The 19,533-nt window shown below is 39.8% G+C and overlaps 1 protein-coding gene across 5 annotated transcripts in view; it reads left to right on the plus strand.

Annotated features, from left to right (window-relative positions):
- The window catches only part of AKR1D1 (aldo-keto reductase family 1 member D1), a 67,524-nt gene that overhangs the window by 7,294 nt on the left and 40,697 nt on the right, over window positions 1-19,533 (plus strand). For all 5 annotated transcript variants that reach the window (XM_058297434.2, XM_058297433.2, XM_058297431.2 and 2 more), the window contains exon 2: window positions 5,882-6,049. In XM_058297434.2, the coding sequence (XP_058153417.1) occupies window positions 5,882-6,049 (168 nt within the window). The remainder of the gene's footprint in view (window positions 1-5,881; window positions 6,050-19,533) is intronic.

Genomic DNA, 19,533 nt, shown 5'->3' on the forward strand with positions numbered 1-19,533 from the left:
AGTAATTTAGATATTTATTTCTTAATTTGCTAATATATAGGATTTTCTAGCTATTTTTATTTTTATTTGTTTGCAATTGCTTTCTCTCTCTCTCTTTTTTTTAAATGTTACATTAAAAAAAATATGAGGTCCCCATATATCTCCTACCCCCCTCACTCCACTCCTCCCATATCAACAAACTCTTTCATCATCATGGGACATTCATTGCATTTGGTGAATACATTTTGGAGCACTGCTGCCCCACATGGATAATGGTTTTCATTATAGTTTACACTTTCCTCCAGTTTACCCAGCAGGCCATGGCAGGACATACAATGTCCAGCATCTGTCCCTGCAGTACCACCCAGGACAACTCCAAGTCCTGAAAATGCCCCCACATCATATCTCTTCTTCCTCTCCCTACCCTCAGCTGCTACCATGGCCACTTTCTCCACATCAATGCTACATTTTCTTCCATTACTAATCACAGTAGTTTCATAGTAGAATATCAGTAAGTCCACTCTAATCCATACTCTATTTCTCCATCCTGTGCTGGGATGGTTATATCCACTCCTCTATATCAAGAGGGGGCTAAGATTCCACACGGATAATGGATGCAATTCTTCTACTTGCAGTTGTAGGCACTCTTGGCTCCCTGGTGTGGTGGTTGACCTTCTTCATCTCCCTGTTAGCTGGCCAGGGTAAGTTCAATAAACCAGAGGATAGGAGTTGCAAGTCTTTTGAGACTCAGGGCCTGTCTATCACATGGACAGTCCAGAGATTTAGGTCCCCTGAGTGTACACCAACCCCAGCACCAACCACAGGTCCTGTAAAAGTAACAGAAGAGGCATGTGTAGAAAGGTCATACCTGAGTCCAACTCCATCTCACTCAGGAACACAAACTCCAAAGTAGGGTTCACTGACATGGCACTGAACTCCAGAGCCATCTGCCATGACCATAGAACCTGTGGGTCTCTGTAGCCCTCAGAAGAACCAATACCTGGGCTTGTGTCTACTTTGGCTGGCTCTGGGATTGTGCTGAGTTGTGCATAAGCACTACCCCTCTGATGACCTCCTGACTCTTTTTTGGAGACTCATAGCCATATAAACTCACTTGTCCTTTCCATTTCCCCCTTTTATTTAAGGTCAAAAAGCAGTTTTTAACACATGATCGTACATGTAGTCTGAGATATTCTGCTGGTCTGAGTTGACCCTTTTATTCAAGGTAAAGTTACATCATCAGCTGATGCTTGGTAGTAATCCCTCGGCATCAGAGAGGCTCATCCCTGGGAGTCATGTCCCATGCTGGAGGGAAGGTAATGCATTTACATGCTGAGTTTGGCTTAGAGAGTGGCCACATTTGAGCAACATGAGGTTCTCAGGAGGTAACTCTTAGGCACCCTGCAGCTCTAGGCCTAGTTCTTATTTCAGGCTCACAGGTCTAGCTATTTATAGGTTATTGAATTCTTGTAGTCAATGAAGATATTTTGTATGATATTAATTCTTTGAAAGTGGGTTAAACATTGCTTTAAGGCACAATTTATGGTCAGTTTTTGTAAATTTTCTGATTGTGCTTGGACAGAATGTATATTCCTGCAGTTGTTAGCATCGAGTTCTATATTTGTTCATTAGGTTAATTTTGATACTTATTTTTTAAATATCCCTTTTTTACTGATTGTTCTTTATGTTATTCTCAGTTTTTGTAAGAAATATCTCTTACTCTCATTCACAATTTTTTCCACATAATTATCTATTTTATTCATATATTTGGAAGCAAACTATTAGATGCATGAAAATTTATGAGTGTTACACCTTTCAAGTGAATTGAATTCTTTATTATTTTGTAATCATTTCCATTTATGCTTTTGTCTTAAAGTTTATACCAGCTTTCATTTGGTGAGGTTTGCATGATATATATTCCCACCTTTTTATTCTTAATCTTTTTGTATCCTTATGTTTCAGATATCTCATTTACATGCAGCAAATGTTTAATTTTTTCATCCAAAATCTTTAGTGAAGTTTTACTGGTAATGAGTTTTCTCCATTTTGATTTATATGAAAGAAAATATCACTTGGATATAAAATTCCAGGTTGTTAGAAATTTTCTCTTAGCACACTGAATATACAAATTATATCATTTCTACTGGGAATTCATAAGAATCTCCTTTGAAAATGATCCATCGTCTTTCTCTAACTTTTAAAAATATCTTTCTTTGGCTTTGATTTTCTGCTCTTTCACTAAGATATGTCTCAGGGTGTTTGTCTTTGTACTTATGTTGCTAGGAATAGCTTGGCTTCTTGAATTTATATATGGTGTCTTTCAACAATTCTAGAAAATTCTCAGTCACTTCCTACTCAAAGATTGCCTCTGCTCATTTCTTTCCTCTCTTAGAAATCCAATTAAATGTATGTTGGAGCTTTTTCACTCTATCCTATATAACTTTAGCCCTCTCTTTTATGTTTTCTATCCTGTGTTCTCTATGTGCTTCAATCTAAATAATTCTTCTGATCTATCTTTCAGTTCATTAATTCTTTCTTGCCATGTCTTATATGCCGCTAATTAGCCCATTTAGGTTTACGTTTCTTATATTTTTAATAGATTTTTTTTTTGGTTTGGCTCTTTCCCAAATATTCTATAACACTTTTTATAGTTTCCTATACCCTGAAAATATTTTAAGTTTGTTATTTATTTAATCAATGTATGCATCATTATTTTATAACCTTTGACTGATTATTCCAATACTTGAAATTCATGGCTCTGTTCAGACTTTCTGTAGTTTTTGCTAGTTCTTCCTTATGGAACTTTATCTTCTTGTTTGCCTGAATTCATCTGTGTGTAGTCAATGCTGCCAAATACACACACACACACACACACACACACATTTCTGTATATATGTGTTAGGATGCCTCAAGGACTAAAATAAAGTATCTTCCAGACTGGAGAGTAGTTAAAGCCTTTCAGGACCTATTATTGCTTTCCTTTTTCATCTCCCGTACTTCTGACTATGAATCTAGGGTTCCAAGGTAATGGTTTTAATCCTGGTTTATCTTTACTTTGAATGCCTAGACCTTTGGGTACCCCATTTAATATGGTGAGCATCTTCTTTAAGACTGCTTATTTTGGGTGGACTTTGGATATTTCCTCTTTTGTGTTTACCTCTCAATGCCACACAACCAAAAAGTGGTACTGATAAATCCTTTGGAAAAAGAGGCTTTGATGTTCCAGTATAACCTTTCACTATCTAAATCTATACTTTCCCACTAAATTTGGTCTGTTGGATAACTACTGTCTTTTCAGAATGTTAATATTTTAAGATAATTTGTAAAGTTTAAATTCAGCATTTTTGGTTGCCTTAAACTGATGGGGGCTTGAATAATGAAACCCACCATTAAAGGAAACAGAACTGTTTGTTTTGCTGTTCAGTGAGTTTGTTCTTAATTGTGGAGTCAAGTTTTTATATTTCAGATTCTCCTATCATATCCCTTATTTGAGTCTTCACATATGGTGTCCTATTTGAGGTTTCTGATTGTTTTGAAACTGATTTTCCTGAAGAATCTGCCTGAATTTATACAGAATTCCCTTATGCTACATTTAGAAATTATATAGTATTTTTTTCCCATCATGTCCACATTACCAACTATTTCCTCCATTTTGATTAGAACTAAATCCAAAATACCAATTCACCTCATTGTTGCTTCTGCCTTCTGAGGGAGAATAAGTTTACCAAGTAAAGAGTGTACCAGATATTCAGCTTTTAGAAAAGGCTTCTTAATAATAGCTGAGAAATTTAAGATTTTCACTACTGTAATTCTCATCTGTACCTGAATCCTTATTAAATAAAACACATTCATATTTTATGTCAGATCAAACAATCAATACCACTTCCTACCTTAGCCCTGGTCTTTCTCACTTTCTTTATCCTAAATGCTCTCCTCTGTGTCTTTTTTCTTGGGTTAATTTTTGAAAATACATGCATAAACTTTAATATGCATTGTTTTGTATTCTTCCCTTGTATTAAGTTTACTTTAGCTCTGCACTTAAATTATCAGTTCCAACTCACAAAAGTCAAATGATATTTCTGAGATTACATTCACCATCTTGTATTAGGCTTTGTTCTTTTCATTACTCATATATACCTGGGAATGAAAGTGGTATTTTATTTACTTTTTTCCTGTAAGTTTCTGGATGTTACCCCTAATTCCCCTTCCCACTACACTTTTGTTGCCCTGCTTGCTACCATTCATAACATCTCATTTTATAGTTTCTTCTGCATTTTTTCCATTTTGCTTCAAATTCTGTTTGAGCATTATCAATCAGGTTGTCAATTAATTAATGAAAAAGGTTATTTTTTGCATTCCAAGAATATGTGGCTCCTTTTTCTGGCTCCATGATATTCATTGCTATTAATCCTGTTTTTTAATATCTTCTGAATAGTCAGATTGTTTGTTTTTCATATTCTCCATGATGAAAACTTTCAGTTGAAATAAGGAAAGGAAATAAAACTTATGCCCCCAATACTTTCTATTTCCTACCCAGGATTATAAAGTCATTAGAAATATATTCCATATTCCACTCATGCTATGACAAATCAATAGCTGTGGGCCATAATTCAAGCATTTGGTTAAGACACTGAAAACATAGAGCTAAGCAGTTCCCAACATTTGTGAATAAGATCAGAACTATTACCCTCCAAATCTGAAGTTAATAAAAATACATAAAAAAGATTAACCCTTGCCCATATAAACATCCTAAAAATGATTTAAAAATGTTATTTGATGAGATAAGATATTTGCCTTGATGGAATTTCCATCAAGTCCCATTCTCATTAAGAAAAATTGTAACTAAAGTGAAACAAACTCTTCTATGTTTGAATGTCATAACTGGGCTGGGAAGTGGGTGTAGCTCAGTGGTACTGAAGAACAGTGATTTTTATGGGATATGAAAAAATGGTAATTTATACCTCAAGGTCTAAACATCTGTCAGGTTTTTTGGTCCAAAAAAATGTTCAGAGGAAAGGATATTCTAATTCTTGTGCTTAATCCCCTTAAAACAAAGGGGAAAAAAAAGAGTTAGCTACCAAATTCAATAAAAAATACACCTTTAAAAATTTGATACTTTGCTAATAATCTTTTTTTCCAGCGTTAATGAGGTACAAATGGCACAAAGTTAACTGCATGTATTTAAAGTGTACAGTTTGATGATTTTTGACATATGCATACACCCATGACACCACCCTGCCACAATCAAGGCAATGAATATATCCATCATGTCTAAAAGTTTCCTCATTCTCCTTTGGAAGCCTTCCCTCCCACCCTACCCACACATCCATCCCACACTCCCATCCCAGATCTGTGTCTGTCACTATGGATTAGTCTTCATTTTTTAGAATTTCATATAAATGGAATCAGATAGTATTTTTTCCATCTGGTTTCTTCCACTCAGTATAATTTTTCTGGTATTCATCCATTTTGTTGTATGCATCAACATTTCATTTCTTTTTTATAACTGAATAGTATTCCATTCTGTGGATATCTCAGTTTATCTAAATCTTTTGATTTATAATTTAGCCTTCTTTAATGAACTTGTTCCCTCCTGTAGTGTGGGTAAAGTGAAATCTCCTGTCAAGGATAAAATTGATGAAATCAAATCTCTGAAGCTGAGGGCAGACTTGAAATGGGTAGCATCTCCCACTGGGAGGTGGTGGTAGTGGTGGGGGGGACCCTGGGAAGTCAATCTCTGAATCTCTTGAAACTACTTTTTAAACACACCAGCAATGGAACTGGGAATTTGTCATCTTAGCTGTGAAAAAATGCATGTGAGAAGTGTCCTTATTAATAATGATTAAATTAAAAGACAGACTAATTTCTCTTTCCCTCCACCCCAACTCCCTTCTCATTTCAGACTCCTGCAGGGACTTGTGCAACATCAGTGAAGGCTGCCATCGACATTGGGTACCGACACATTGATGGGGCCTATGTCTACCAAAATGAGCATGAGGTTGGGGAGGCCATCAGAGAGAAGATATCAGAAGGGAAGGTGCGGAGGGAAGATATTTTCTACTGTGGAAAGGTGAGATCTGTGCTCAGTGTCCCCAACTCCTTCTACTAATGATGGATTTAGTGTCACTTTTCTGCTAAAGCATATTGGACTCTCCTCCCCCTCCTCCTCTTCATTTCCAACTTCCAAATTCCTCACTCTTGCTGAGAATCTAGGGACTAATTAGTTCTCTGAAGGTCAGAGAGAAGTTTCTTCTTCTGACACGGGCATTGATCTAAGAAAACTTAATATGTAAAAAACTAAATCTACAAAGCAGATAAATTGGGAAGTGGAGGGAAGATTCATATTAAGTAAGCATTTACCAAAGCTATTTCTAACAGAGCAGCCTTCTTTATCTTTTTAAAAAAGATTTATTTATTTATTTATTTAATTTATTTCCCCCCCTTCCCCTTCTTTTTTTTTTTTTTTTTGGTCTTTATTTTTTAAATATTACATTCAAAAAATATGAGGTCCCCATATACCCCCCACCCCCCTTACCCCACTCCTTCCCCATAGCAACAATCTCTCCATCATCATGAGACATTCATTGTTTTTGGTGAATACATCTCTGAGCACCGCTGCACCTCATGGTCAATGGTCCACATCATAGCCCACACTCTCCCACATTCCACCCAGTGGGCCATAGGAGGACATACAATGTCTGTTAACTGTCCCTGCAGCACCATCCAGGACAACTCCAACCCACAAAAATGCCTCCACATCTCATCTCTTCCTCCCATTCCCCACACCCAGCAGCCACCATGGCCACTTTCTCCACACCAATACCACATTTTTTTCGATTACTAATCATAATAGTTCATGAATAGAATATCAGTGAGTCCACTCTAATCCATATTCTATTCCTCCATCCTGTGGACCTTGGAGTGGTTGTGTCCACTACACATCTATATCAAGAGGGGGCTTAGATTCCACATGGATGCTGGATGCAATCCTCCTGCTTTCAGTTGTAGGCACTCTTGGCTCCATTCCCCTTCCTCTTCTCCCCTCCTGCTGTTCTTGCTGTCTGTGTCCATTCACTGTGTGATCTTCTGTATCTATTTCTCTTTTTGTCTTCTCTTCTCATTTTTTCTCCTCTAGGATTCACTGGGATTTAATCCTGGGGACCCTTAATGTGCAGAAAGGTTTCCTGTCCATTGTACCACCTCAGTTCCCAGTGGTCTCTACAGAGTTTCACCTTGACCCTCCCCTTCATCTCTCTTTCATTGCATCATCAACTTGCTGTGTGACTCACTTGGCATGGGCACGGGCTCACTGCACAGGCACTCAGCTTGCTGCGTGGGCACTGGCTTACTAATGTGGGCAATTGCATGGGCACTGGCTTGCCACACGGGCATGCTTTCTCTTCTTCTTTTTCATCAGGAGGCCCCAGGGATTGAACCCTGTCCTCCCATATGGTAGGCGGAAGCCCTATCACTTGAGCCACATCCGCTTCCCTCTTCTTTATCTTTTGTACATGCCTTCATGAGTGCTATCAGGGAACAAAATGTTCTGAATATTGTCCCCAAGAGGTTTCAGAGTATATTTTTCTCAGGTTTACTGTTGGGGGAAATAAGAATTTGGATTTTAAGCTTCTTGCCATGTTATAAAGCAACTTGAAACATTCTTTAATCTACCCACACGTTTCTTCAGTGTTTCAAGAAAACACTTATCAAAATTTTTTTCAGTTAAAAAATATGTGGCTTGTGATGTTCTTTATTTAATCACTATTATTGTAATTTTTAGCATGTATAGATAAACAAGGAATCATAAACAAATTATAATACCCACAATCCACTCTTTTATCTAAATCTCAAATTTTATTTTTAGTGCAATGGTCTTGCCAAGTGCATTAAAAAGAATTCAGAGTTTAATCATACATAGAGAATTATCACACTGTTTCATCACTCTCTCTGATGAAGTGATAAATTTATTTATTTATCCTCTCCAGATCTTTGTCCTTTATTTTGACATATTTGGTGTATGGTTTAATATGAATATGTTGAACTAAGACTAATAAAATAACCAAATCATTAACTTTAATAAATAATTACATTGTAGAGAACTGGGTTAATCTGAGTATCTCAAACAGTTCTCAAATTCCATCTAGTACATTAAAATAAGTTACTTGATGGTGTTATTTGATATTAACTTTTTCTTTTGTATGCCTTTCTTTGCTCCATAACAGATTCTGCCATATTTAGAGATTAGAGGTACAGGATGTTGTCTCTATAAGGAGCAGGTTATCTCTTAATTTACCTTAACGACATTGATTTCACCTTCTTTTTTAGACATTCTAAAACTGCCCTTGAGTAAAACTTAAAAAAATGTGTTGGTGATTGTTTAGTTTTGCTTTTCATTGTATGTGTTTTAGCCAGAACAATTCTTTTCAGTTGCAAAAAAATTTTATTCATGATAGGGAGCAAAAGCCAGGTCTTTTCTCCCAATGCAGCTTTGAAACCAATTCCTGACACACCAGGGTTTCAAAGAGAGAAAGAGCACAGTGGTCTAATGACCCCAAACTGCCTCCTTGATCTGCAGAAATTCTAACATTTTATAATATTGGGGTGGAGTTGGACACAGCTTCCAGCTTCCTTCATTAATAAACATTAAGGAACTGAACAAGATGGGAGCAGGCACCAACTCAGGATGAGTCACAAAGTTACAAACATTATCAGAGATCAGGCTCCTGGGATAGGAAAGTACAGAGTAGCAGTCAGTCACAAGATTTTCCATATGGATATTAAACAGGAGAGTGGAGTGTTTACCATCATAATAATAAGCATAGGCAAGAATGAGCCTTATCTATAAACAAGGATAAGGTCAAATTAGAATTATTATCTCAATAGTAGGTATACACCAGGATGAGCCTAAGTCTAGACTAACCGTGAATGAACAAGGTGAAACCTATTTAGAATGACCATCACAGTAGAAGGTCTAGGCTAAATCCAGCCAGTTTCAGCAATTTCAGATATTAACCTTTTGCTGTTTTATAATATAAAGGCATCTATATAATGATTTTTATAATCATAATTATTTGTTAATTTTTAACCCTCCGTTATAATAATTTTTTTTCAAAACCAATATAACTTTCCTTCTAAGATCTAGACAAGTCAGATTTACTAACTAAGTCAATTAACAATTGTAAAAATCCAGCAATCAAGTACAACAGACCTCATGGAACAATTTAGCACTGAGAGTGGGAGGTAAGGGTGGATACAACTGTTAAGATTGGTCCACTCAACTCACTGCAGCCACTCTTCTGTGGCAGTGTCCAGGCCTTATGGCCACCACATGTCTGCCAATATAAGACAGAAGGTGCCAGGTACCAAGAGGAAACATCAGCTTGAGCTCACATATGTGTAGTCTGCATCTTCTTTCAGCTGTCCTGCTGACTAAATGCAAAGGCAGGGTTTTATTTCCTTGGTCAGGTCATTGAGATTTTGTAATGATTTTGTGTCCTCAAGGCCTATACCAACACAGCAGTGGATATGGGTTCAAATTGGCAGACTTGTGACATGAGATATTACATTTACCTGGCTTTCTAGAGGAATGCCGGAAAGGAAATGCAGCATATGTGGCATTTTCATCTCTTTGGGAAGCCCAGTAGCAACCAAGTGCACAGGATTTCCTCTCTCTTTTACAGAGGTCACATACTCTGGCACAAAAAGCACTAAGATATGTGCATGTCACTTTGACACAGAAATGGCAGTCTGGATTTCCAACCAAATTTTATATTGTCCTAGTAATGTATGTTCAAGGCCCATGTGGCCACTCATAACTTCCCACATCTAGATCAGGATTTCATAGTAAATAAGGCAGATAAACATTTCACATTTATCCTAACTCCATAGTTTCCAAGAAGGCAAAACTCCCTGTAGGCCATTTTCCTAGATAAACCTGGGTTATCTCAGGTCTGATGTTAACCTGTATGCACAGGGCTCATGAGCAGAGATATAATGGTAATAAGACCCTAAATTGATACTATGCATCTTGCCTCTCTGGATATCTGTAAATATTAGCTGAGTACACAATTATTGGGCCCTGTAATGTTGCACTCTGGGTTTCCAGTTCATAGATAAATTAGACAAATTCCTAAAAAACTTAATTTACCAAAATGAACTCTCTAACTTAAAAAATTAAAAACCTGAGAGCTTTATAATTATAAAAATTGAGCCAGTAGTCAAAATTTTCCACAAAGAAAATTCCAGTTCTGTGTGCTTTACTGGCAAGTAAAACTGAACATTCAGGGAACAAAAAAATTCCATTTACAGAGTTCTACTAGAGACTATAAAAAGAAGAAATCCCCTCAACTTATTTATGAGCTGGCAAAACCTTAATATTAATACCAAAATCCAACAGGGACAGTACAAGAAAGGTAAGTTATAGGCCAATCTCTCAATGAACATACATTCAGAAATATTAAGCAAAATGTTATCAAACTTAATGCAGCAATGGATTTAAAAGGCAATACATTATCAAATTGGATTTAATCTATTAGAAAATTAACCAACATAATTTATTATACAAAATAAATTTTAAAGATTATATGATTACTTCAGTTGATGTGGGAATGCATTTTTTAAAAATCCATTATATATTTTTAAATTTTTTAAAGTAATAGAACACAAAGAACCATTATATTTAATTTGGTCCTTATGACAACTTTGTGAGGTAGGCAAGATATGAAAGTACCATTTTATAAATAAGGAATGTGAAACATAGCAAGAACTGAACGGATGGAATCTTTCTTCTACTCCATTAACCATCTTCTTGAGTACTATGTTCATTCAAATCCTAGATAGAAATGTTGATGAGAACATTCAGAAGCAACATTCAGTGCTGGAATTCATAAACAGCACTATCTGGTACAGCAGTTTAAGCAGGTCAGTTGCACCTAAAAGTATAATTATTGAACCCACATGGTGCTGTTCTGTTTAAAAGGACAAAACAAAGGGCAGTCACCTAGTTTACTGACATAAATATGAATACTAATCCCAGTGGGGAGGGGAATTGAGGGTAGGCTGTCAGAAATACTTTCTACCTGTCTTACCCACAAAGGGATTGTCATACTGACTGATTAAAGAAGCCAAATCTTTCTCTCTTCTAAAATCCACAAAGACCAAGTTTGTTATTCAGATGGTTCTTAGCATATCCTTTCCTATTCCATATTGCAATTGCTTCCATATAGGCCTTATAACTTCAAATCATCGTCTGTGTTACACCCAGCACTTAGCCTGTTGCTGTTCATGTAGAAGGCACTCATATTAGTAAAAGAAATTTACTCATGTTTGGTTTTTTCAACAGTATCTGGAATCCCTCTCCAAAAACAGACTTGTGATTACAAGAGGCACAGGTCTTTGGCCACATTCCTGACAACATGACTGACTAAAATGGCCTTATTAATCACTTGATCTCAGTTTCCAGCAAATGCTAAGGCCTTTGCCAGTTAAACCCGCTTTCACTGGATTCATTTTGTTTTCTGTGGGTTTTGACCAAAAAATAAAGACAGGTTCTCTAGCAACAGTGATAAAATACCTGGAAAAGTACTACTTCTTAATAATATCAGTCAATCAATGAGGAAAATAAATGATCAATAAAACAAACCATCTGGCTGTAGGATTTTCAAAAGAAAGGAAAAAGGACTAATAAACAAGTGTATAGTGCTTTACTATATATAAATTTAGGGTGGGAATTCTCATTTGACCCTTGCAACAATTCTATGAAGTAGGCAGCATAGATATTATTCTTCTCATTTAACAGATGAGGTAAATGAATCTCAGAGCTGTTAACTGATATCTCAAGGTTCTACACTTAGTAAATGGTTTGTATTAATATCAGTCTTTGGCCTAAAACTTTAGTACCCAACCTCTCCTCCTATGTACCCTACCTATTTCACAGGGATAGTGAAGATAAAATGAATTCAAGGCTAGAAAAATATTTTGAGGGAAAAAAACATGGTATAATTATACCCACAAACTTTTTTCATGCATGGTATATGGCTCATTCCCCTCCTCATACCAGCTCGTGTGTGAACCCAGAATTTTATATGGCCTCTGTCCTGTGCCCAACTAAGCAGTTTTCATAAGGGTAAGACAGGGAAACAGTTGATCCTGTTTAAAGTTATGCAGATTACATTTGCAGCAAGTGCTGTTAGAGAAAATTGTAAAATAGCTAACACAGAAAAGCCAATGTACACCTAAGACCTACTGAAGCTCAGGGCAAAGCAAGGCAATGTTACCAACCTGGCTGATTTCATAGAAAGGAAACATGGTGTTAGAGTTCAAACAGACAGGTGTGGGTATCTAATGTGAAGTTATTGGCATTATATATAAACAAGAGCTGAGGGTTCATAGGAACCAGAGAATCTAAACAACAGTGTGATCTTCATTTTAAACATCATAAATTGTTGGCAAACCACCACCAGCAGCTAGAAGTGACATAGAACAGTCTTTCCTACAGACTTCAAAGAAAGCATGGTCCTGCCAATACCTTGATTTTGGATTTCTAGCTTCCAGAACTGTGAGACAACAAATTTCTGTTGTTTTAATCCATCCAGTCTGTGGTACTTTGTTATAACAGCCCTAAGAAACTAAGTATTAAGTGGTATTAAACAGGTATTAAGTGGCAGATCTGGAATTCTGACCCTGGCCATCAAACACCAGCATATGCACTTAACCACAACACTGCATCACCGCTCATGTGCTAGTTGAGCTGCAGTGAAAAGACCCTTGTGGAGCCATAGCAACTGCGTGTTAGGTGAACTCAAGTAGATACGCACTTTCTCTTTATTTAAGTCAATACTGTCAAAATATATTTTGCATATGTTTGCTGTATTACCCACAGCCCATTATTGACATCATGAATCTATAAATATGGGGCTATATATACAACCAGTGAACTGAACTTTTTGAGCAAATTAAAGGAATTTTAAGAATAATTTGATGAGTTTCTTTTTATATAGTAACTTTAACACCTACTAGACTGAGAAATGACTCTATAGTAAATTAAGTTAAAATATTATTTGTGCATGCCCATGCAGAAGCCCACACAGCTTGCTTTTTTCACTTTGTGTCTTTGGTTTATGGTTTTTGCGGGGTTTTTTGCTTTTATTAAACAAAACCCATAGGTTCCAGAAATTGATCCCATTTCTTGAGGTAATTACACCTATTCAAATGCCTTTTTTCACTCTCCCACACCCCTCAGCTAATTGTTACAGTGTTATTACTTCTCCCAAAGTAATGAATACCCCAATTACACAAGAATACTGACAATTCTACTCTAAGAGATTTTGGCGTCATCTTAGATTTACCTTTCTTTCAAAAAAGACAAACAATTTTTAAGTACAGCATACATAAAAGAGTGCAATGAAAAATCATATATATATACTTAGGTTATATATACATACATAAATAGATGGAAAATGAATAATGAAATGAACACCTGAACCCTCCACCAAGGTCAAGTAATATAACCTTACTTATCCAAGAAATCCACATGGGCCATCTACATTCACACAAAATGCCAAAACAGGCCAGAAGTAGTTAGTCAGATGTATGGTCCCTAGTTATACATCTGGATAAGTGAAAGCTCTGAGGGTCAATTAAGAAATGAGCATGGGACAGGGGAAGACAATTGTCTTTAGTTGCTCTGTGGTTCAGAGAGATCTTTAAATCTCTGGTGCTATATTCTGACAGAATAATATCTTGGGTTTCAAGAGTTATCAGTCCATCCTATACCCAGTTGATACTGCAGCAAAAACATATATTTGGGAAATTAAAGGAATGAATAAAATGAGAATAAGTGTTTTGTAAATAAAAAGGACTAGGAAAAAAGGACTTTGAACAGCTAAAAAAAAGCCATTGATTATGCACTTTGGATAGATCATATGGTGTATGAATATATCTCAATAAAATTGCTTAATAAACAAATAAATAATTGTGCAAGAATAGCCAGAAATAGCAGCTATGTACACCAAGGGAAACAGAGAGATTGAGAAGTGAGGAATTTTCTTGTTTGTTTGCCTATTTTTTGTTTATTATTAGTATTATTTAAATAATGAAAATGCTATAGTAATGATTGAAGTGATGGATGCATAACTATGTGATGATACCAAATACCCATTGACCCGGCCCGCAGGTCAAACGAACCGGCACCTGAAAGAGGGAGTGGGAATTGGGGGACAAGAGGCGAGAGAAACGGAGACAAGACAGGATTCTGATCAAGTCTCTGTTTATTGAGGGTAGAGCATCAGAATATATACTAAGGGGAGGGTATTAGCAGGGGGTGATAGGCTGATGAAGCGGCTCTTCCATATAAGGCAATAAAATGCTGTTACACCACTTGCTATAGGTTGTGAGTCTTCAATGCTGGTCATGGCTTCAACATCTTGTTGCGCAGGCGCGACACTTTTTGCCCAGGAAACTGGGGAAAGGGGAAGAAGAAGGCGGAAGCACAGGGGTGGAGTAGGCGTAGTTATGAAAACCGCCATGTTGTTGGAGATTGCAAATGCATGTAGCTCCGGGCAGCTCCCCACAGGTCCCCCTTCTTTATTATATTTTATGAAGCACCCTGAGTTCGGAGGGAACTGTGCCTGTCTTAGGTCGGGGCATGCAAACGGTTAGGCGGATTGCCTTATCCGTCATGGAGAATGCAACAGCGGCGAAAGGCTGTGTCTCTGTCTTAGGTGGCTCTGCCATGGAACCCATCACGCCCAGTTGCCCGTCATTGGCTATCCAGTTCATCACCTCAGAACCTGACAGGGTTCATATGTATTTAAGAACCGCTGCCAGCAGTCAGGGTGCTCCCATTTCGGTTATAATGTGTGGAGGCCAGAGGGAGGTGCGGTACGCACCGGGTTCTCTTACTGCGGTTTCATAATGGAGGTTTGGGGAGGTGAAAGCAAGAGGGGGAGAGAAACATGAGGGAGCTGTAGCAAGGATGGGCTCTTCAGACGCAAGCAGCTGGCGTTGGTGGATGTGGTGTGTGGCGTTGGCTGATACACTCTTAGGTTGTGCTAAAGACTCGGAGTGCCGGCGTCACAGAAGGATTCCAGGGGGGCTGTACAGCCGCATGGGTTTTAGCGTTGGTTGCTCTCCCTCAAGAAAGCAGAGTTCATCTCAGGGAGAGTTCTCTACCCTGGATAGGTTGTTATTATCTATTTGTTTTACCAATTGTTCCAGCAGCCACCCGGCTGCATCTAGTTCTTTGGAACAGACGCAAACTGATCCTCTGCCCCATATTAGGACGGGATCAGGTTCATGCCAGGTATTATCCATTGGGTCTTTCCATAGGATGGTGGCATGGTTTGTGCTGGTATTAGGGTGCCAGAAGCAGTCAGCCACAGAATGTCCTTTTTGATCTAAGCTTTAAAAATTTAGAATAAAGAGAGAGTGGGATAATAAATTTTTGGGGGATCCTTTGACGGGGTATCACTCCCCCTTTTTTATTTTTTCTATGATGTTTTTTAGAGACAGATGCGCTCTTTCGACTATACCTTGGCCTTGGGGGTTATATTATTTCCTGCCATATGAAACCCCAGGTAGGTATAAGGGTCTTGTAATTGTACTTTATCAGGGGCAATTTGAAGCCCGTGTGCCTTTAAGGCTGTTTTCATATCATGGTAACATGTTAGGACATCTTGTTCCTTTTTACCAGCCATTAAAATGTTATCCATGTAGTGAATAACATAAAGGTCTTTCCACATTGCCCTTACTTCTCTTACGGCGGTAGCCACAAATTTTTGACATAAGGTAGGGCTGTTTGTCATGCCTTGGGGCAAAACCTTCCAGTGATATCTCCTCATAGGTTCTTTGAAATTCACAGAGGGGAGGCTAAATGCAAAGCATTTTTGATCCACCGGGTGTAATGGGATAGTAAAGAAACAATCTTTTAGATCTATGATAATTTTATAATATCCAAAGGGGATGGCTACAGGGGTTGGAAGACCAGGCTGCAAGGCTCCCATAGGTATCATTGTTTTGTTTACTGCTCTTAAGTCTTGCAATAATCACCATTTTCCAGATTTCTTTTTAATGACAAAAATAGGAGTATTCCAGGGAGAGTCACTTTCTGTAATGTGTCCTGCTGCTAGCTGTTCCTGCACTAACCGCTGGGCGGCCTGTAGCTTGTCTGAGAATAAAGGCCATTGATCGGCCCATACAGGTTCATCTGAAAGCCAAGTGATTTGGTCTGCATGGAGTACAGGAAGATTAATGACCCCTAGGCTAAATTTCCCAGGCTTTTTTTGTGGGTGTGTCCTGTGGCCGGTATGGGTTGAGTAATGCCTGTCTCAAGCTTTCCTAAGCCTTTTCCTGGCTTAAATCCCTGGGAAAGCATTTGAGCTGTGACTATATCGTTGGGGCTACCCATACAGAGTCCCACTTGGGCAAGTAAGTCTCCTCCCCACAGACTGACAGGGAGCCCTTGGAGGACACAGGGCTGTATAGTTCCTTGATTTCCCTCCCTATCTTTCCAAGTCAAGAGCTTGGAACTTCTTTTGGGGTTTCAGGTTTGCCCAATGCCCTGGAAGTTGGTTAAGGAGGGAGAAAGGGGCCAGGTGGATGGCCAATCAGCCTTTTTTAAGATGGTAACATCTGCCCCTGTATCTATTAGGCCTTCGAATTGTTTACCGTCAAGCCAAAGAGACATAGTAGGTTTGTGGGTGGTGATGGGGTGTACCCAGTATGCATCAGAGGAGTCAAATGCTCTATCCCTGAGATCACTATCAACGGCAGTGTTGGTGGGTATTAGGGGGAGTATTAGTAGTTGAGCGACCCACTGTCTGGCAGGGAAGGAAATAATGCTTTTTGGAGCAGAAGCCATAATTTTTATTTCTCCGGTGAAATCACTATCCACAACTCCAGGGGAAATGTGGAGGCCACTAATAAGGGAGCTGCCTCACCCAATGATGAGGCCAAAAGTGCCTTTTGGTAGTGGGCCAAACACGCCTGTAGGCAGGGCTTGAACTCCCAGGTGTTAGTACTGTGTGGGAGGAGGTACAGAGGTCCCATCCTGCACTCCCTGAGGTGGCTCTACAGAGGTCAGAAATGGATTGCCGCTGGCGGGAACAAAGCTGATTGCCCCATAAGTCTGATTGTTTGTCGGGGTCTGGGGCTGGCCCCTCCTCCCGTTTCCCTGAATCGGTTCTTGATTTGCATTCATTAGCCCAGTGTCTGCCCCTGTGGCAACGGGGGCAGGAGTTGGGAAGGGGGGTGGCTTTTGGCTAGCAGGGGGGCAGCGACGACAATCTCTGGCTAGATGGCCAGGGTTGCCGCAAGAGAAACAGGCCCTAGGTGCACAGGGCACCGGGGATGGAAGCACTTCTCTCAAGGCCGCGGCAAAGGCTTGGGCCTGTTCAGAGGTGGCCTCCCTTATGGTGGCAGCTATAGCCAGGCCCTGCTGCTTTGTGGGGCCTATGTCTGAGCAAAGCTTAATGTATCCAGAGAGATTTTCCCTTTTTCTATAGGGCAGGATAGCCACTTGGCAGGCTGCATTAGCATTTTCAAAGGCAAGTTGTTTTACATAGTCAGCATCAGTATTTGCATCACCAAACATTCTCTCAGTGGCGGTGCAAAGTCTACCTACGAAGTCGAAGTCGGAGAATAGTTCCCTGGGGCCCTGATGGATAGAAGTTAAAGAGGTAAGGGATTGTCCCTTGGTAGGCAGTCTTTTCCAGGCCTTAAGGGCTGCTGCACGGACTTGTTCGAAAAGTCCGGCATCATAATGCAACTGATTTGAGTTCTGCTTAAAATCTCCTGCGCCGGGAAGCATGTCCTCGGTCCACCCATTCTCAGTTCTGAGATTCCGCTGTGCGGTTTCCTTGCAAAACTCACAATATTCTGACTTCCAGAGGAGATAATCTCCTGCACTGAGAGTGGAGCGGGCAAGGGTGTGCCAGTCATGGGGGGTGAGCCAGCCATCAGCAATGTGTTCTAACAGAGAGAGGGTGTATGGAGCAGTAGGGCCATAGGTGGTGACCGCGGACTTAAGCTCCTTCAAGGTTTTGAAAGGGAAAGGGTTATAGATGCGCTCAGGCTCAGGTTCAGCAGCAACCTCGCTCCCCTCACCAGCCTCATTAGGGCTCCCAGGCCTCTCGATAACAGGGAATGAAAAAAGGGGTGGTTTGCGGAAGTTGGCAGTTAGGGGATTTTTTAGAGGAGGGGTTAAGTTGAGCTGACGCTGCAGAGTTGCGCATTGAGATTGTAGATCCTTTCTCTCTTTTAAAAGAGAGAGCCATAACTTTAGATCTGCATTGGGGTCTAGGCTAGCGGGGGCAGAAGCGGGGGATGCATATGGGGGTGGGCGGAAACCAACAGAGCGTTCTTCAGCCTCAGGGTTGAAGTTATCGGAATCCATACTCGGGGCTAGGGTTTGGATTACTAATAACTCTCCTCCTCTGATTAGGGCCAGCTCTTCCCTTAGAGCAAGGGCAAGGGGCACTCTCATCATCGCTATCTATTTTAATAGACACCGAGTCTGAATGGGGGGGGTGGTATTTAGCAGGACTTTTTGCCGGGGGGGGGATTTACACCTGTCCTGTGCTAGGAGTTCCTCGCCTTTAGCAACTACTTGTGCAGCCAATACGTTGGTGTGGCAGATCACGAAGAGGTCATTGATAACATTCCGGTAGAAGAAAGTGGTTATGGGAACTCTCTCAGGGCCAAAGGTTTTATAAAAGTCTTATAGAGCGTCCCCAACTCTACTCCACCACCTTTCATTTATGGTCCCTTCCTGAGGAAGCTACGGACAGACTTCTCTCAAAAATCTAAAGAATTCTATTAGCTCCTTAAATTTAACCTTTATTCCTCTCGCCTTTAATGCCTCTCCGAGGCTCTTAATAAAAAGTTCGTGCTCACTCATTGCTTGTCCCATATTCGCTGATCACTTACCGAGGCTTCGCAACCGGGAGGCAGGTTCCCTCATGGCCGTCCTCTTATTACTCTCTGATTCTCCTTCTTGATTTCTGGGCATTACACTTGGTCCGGCCGGACTGTCTGTCAACGTTCCTCACTGGATCCCTCGTTTTCAGGTCCCTGTGTTCGGGCGCCAATTGACCTGGCCCGCAGGTCAAATGAACCGGCACCTGAAAGAGGGAGTGGGAATTGGGGGACAAGAGGCGAGAGAAACGGAGACAAGACAGGATTCTGATCAAGTCTCCGTTTATTGAGGGTAGAGCATCAGAATATATACTAAGGGGAGGGTATTAGCAGGGGGTGATAGGCTGATGAAGCGGCTCTTCCATATAAGGCAATAAAATGCTGTTACACCACTTGCTATAGGTTGTGAGTCTTCAGTGCTGGTCATGGCTTCAACATCTTGTTGCGCAGGCGCGACACTTTTTGCCCGGGAAACTAGGGAAAGGGGAAGAAGAAGGCGGAAGCACAGGGGTGGAGTAGGCGTAGTTATGAAAACCGCCATGTTGCTGGAGACCGCAAATGCACGCAGCTCCGGGCGGCTCCCCACAACCCATTGATTGTATACTTAGGATAAATTGTATGTTTTATTAATATGTATCAATA

This window comes from Dasypus novemcinctus, chromosome 5, assembly GCF_030445035.2.
Source record: "Dasypus novemcinctus isolate mDasNov1 chromosome 5, mDasNov1.1.hap2, whole genome shotgun sequence".
NCBI lineage: Eukaryota > Metazoa > Chordata > Mammalia > Cingulata > Dasypodidae > Dasypus > Dasypus novemcinctus.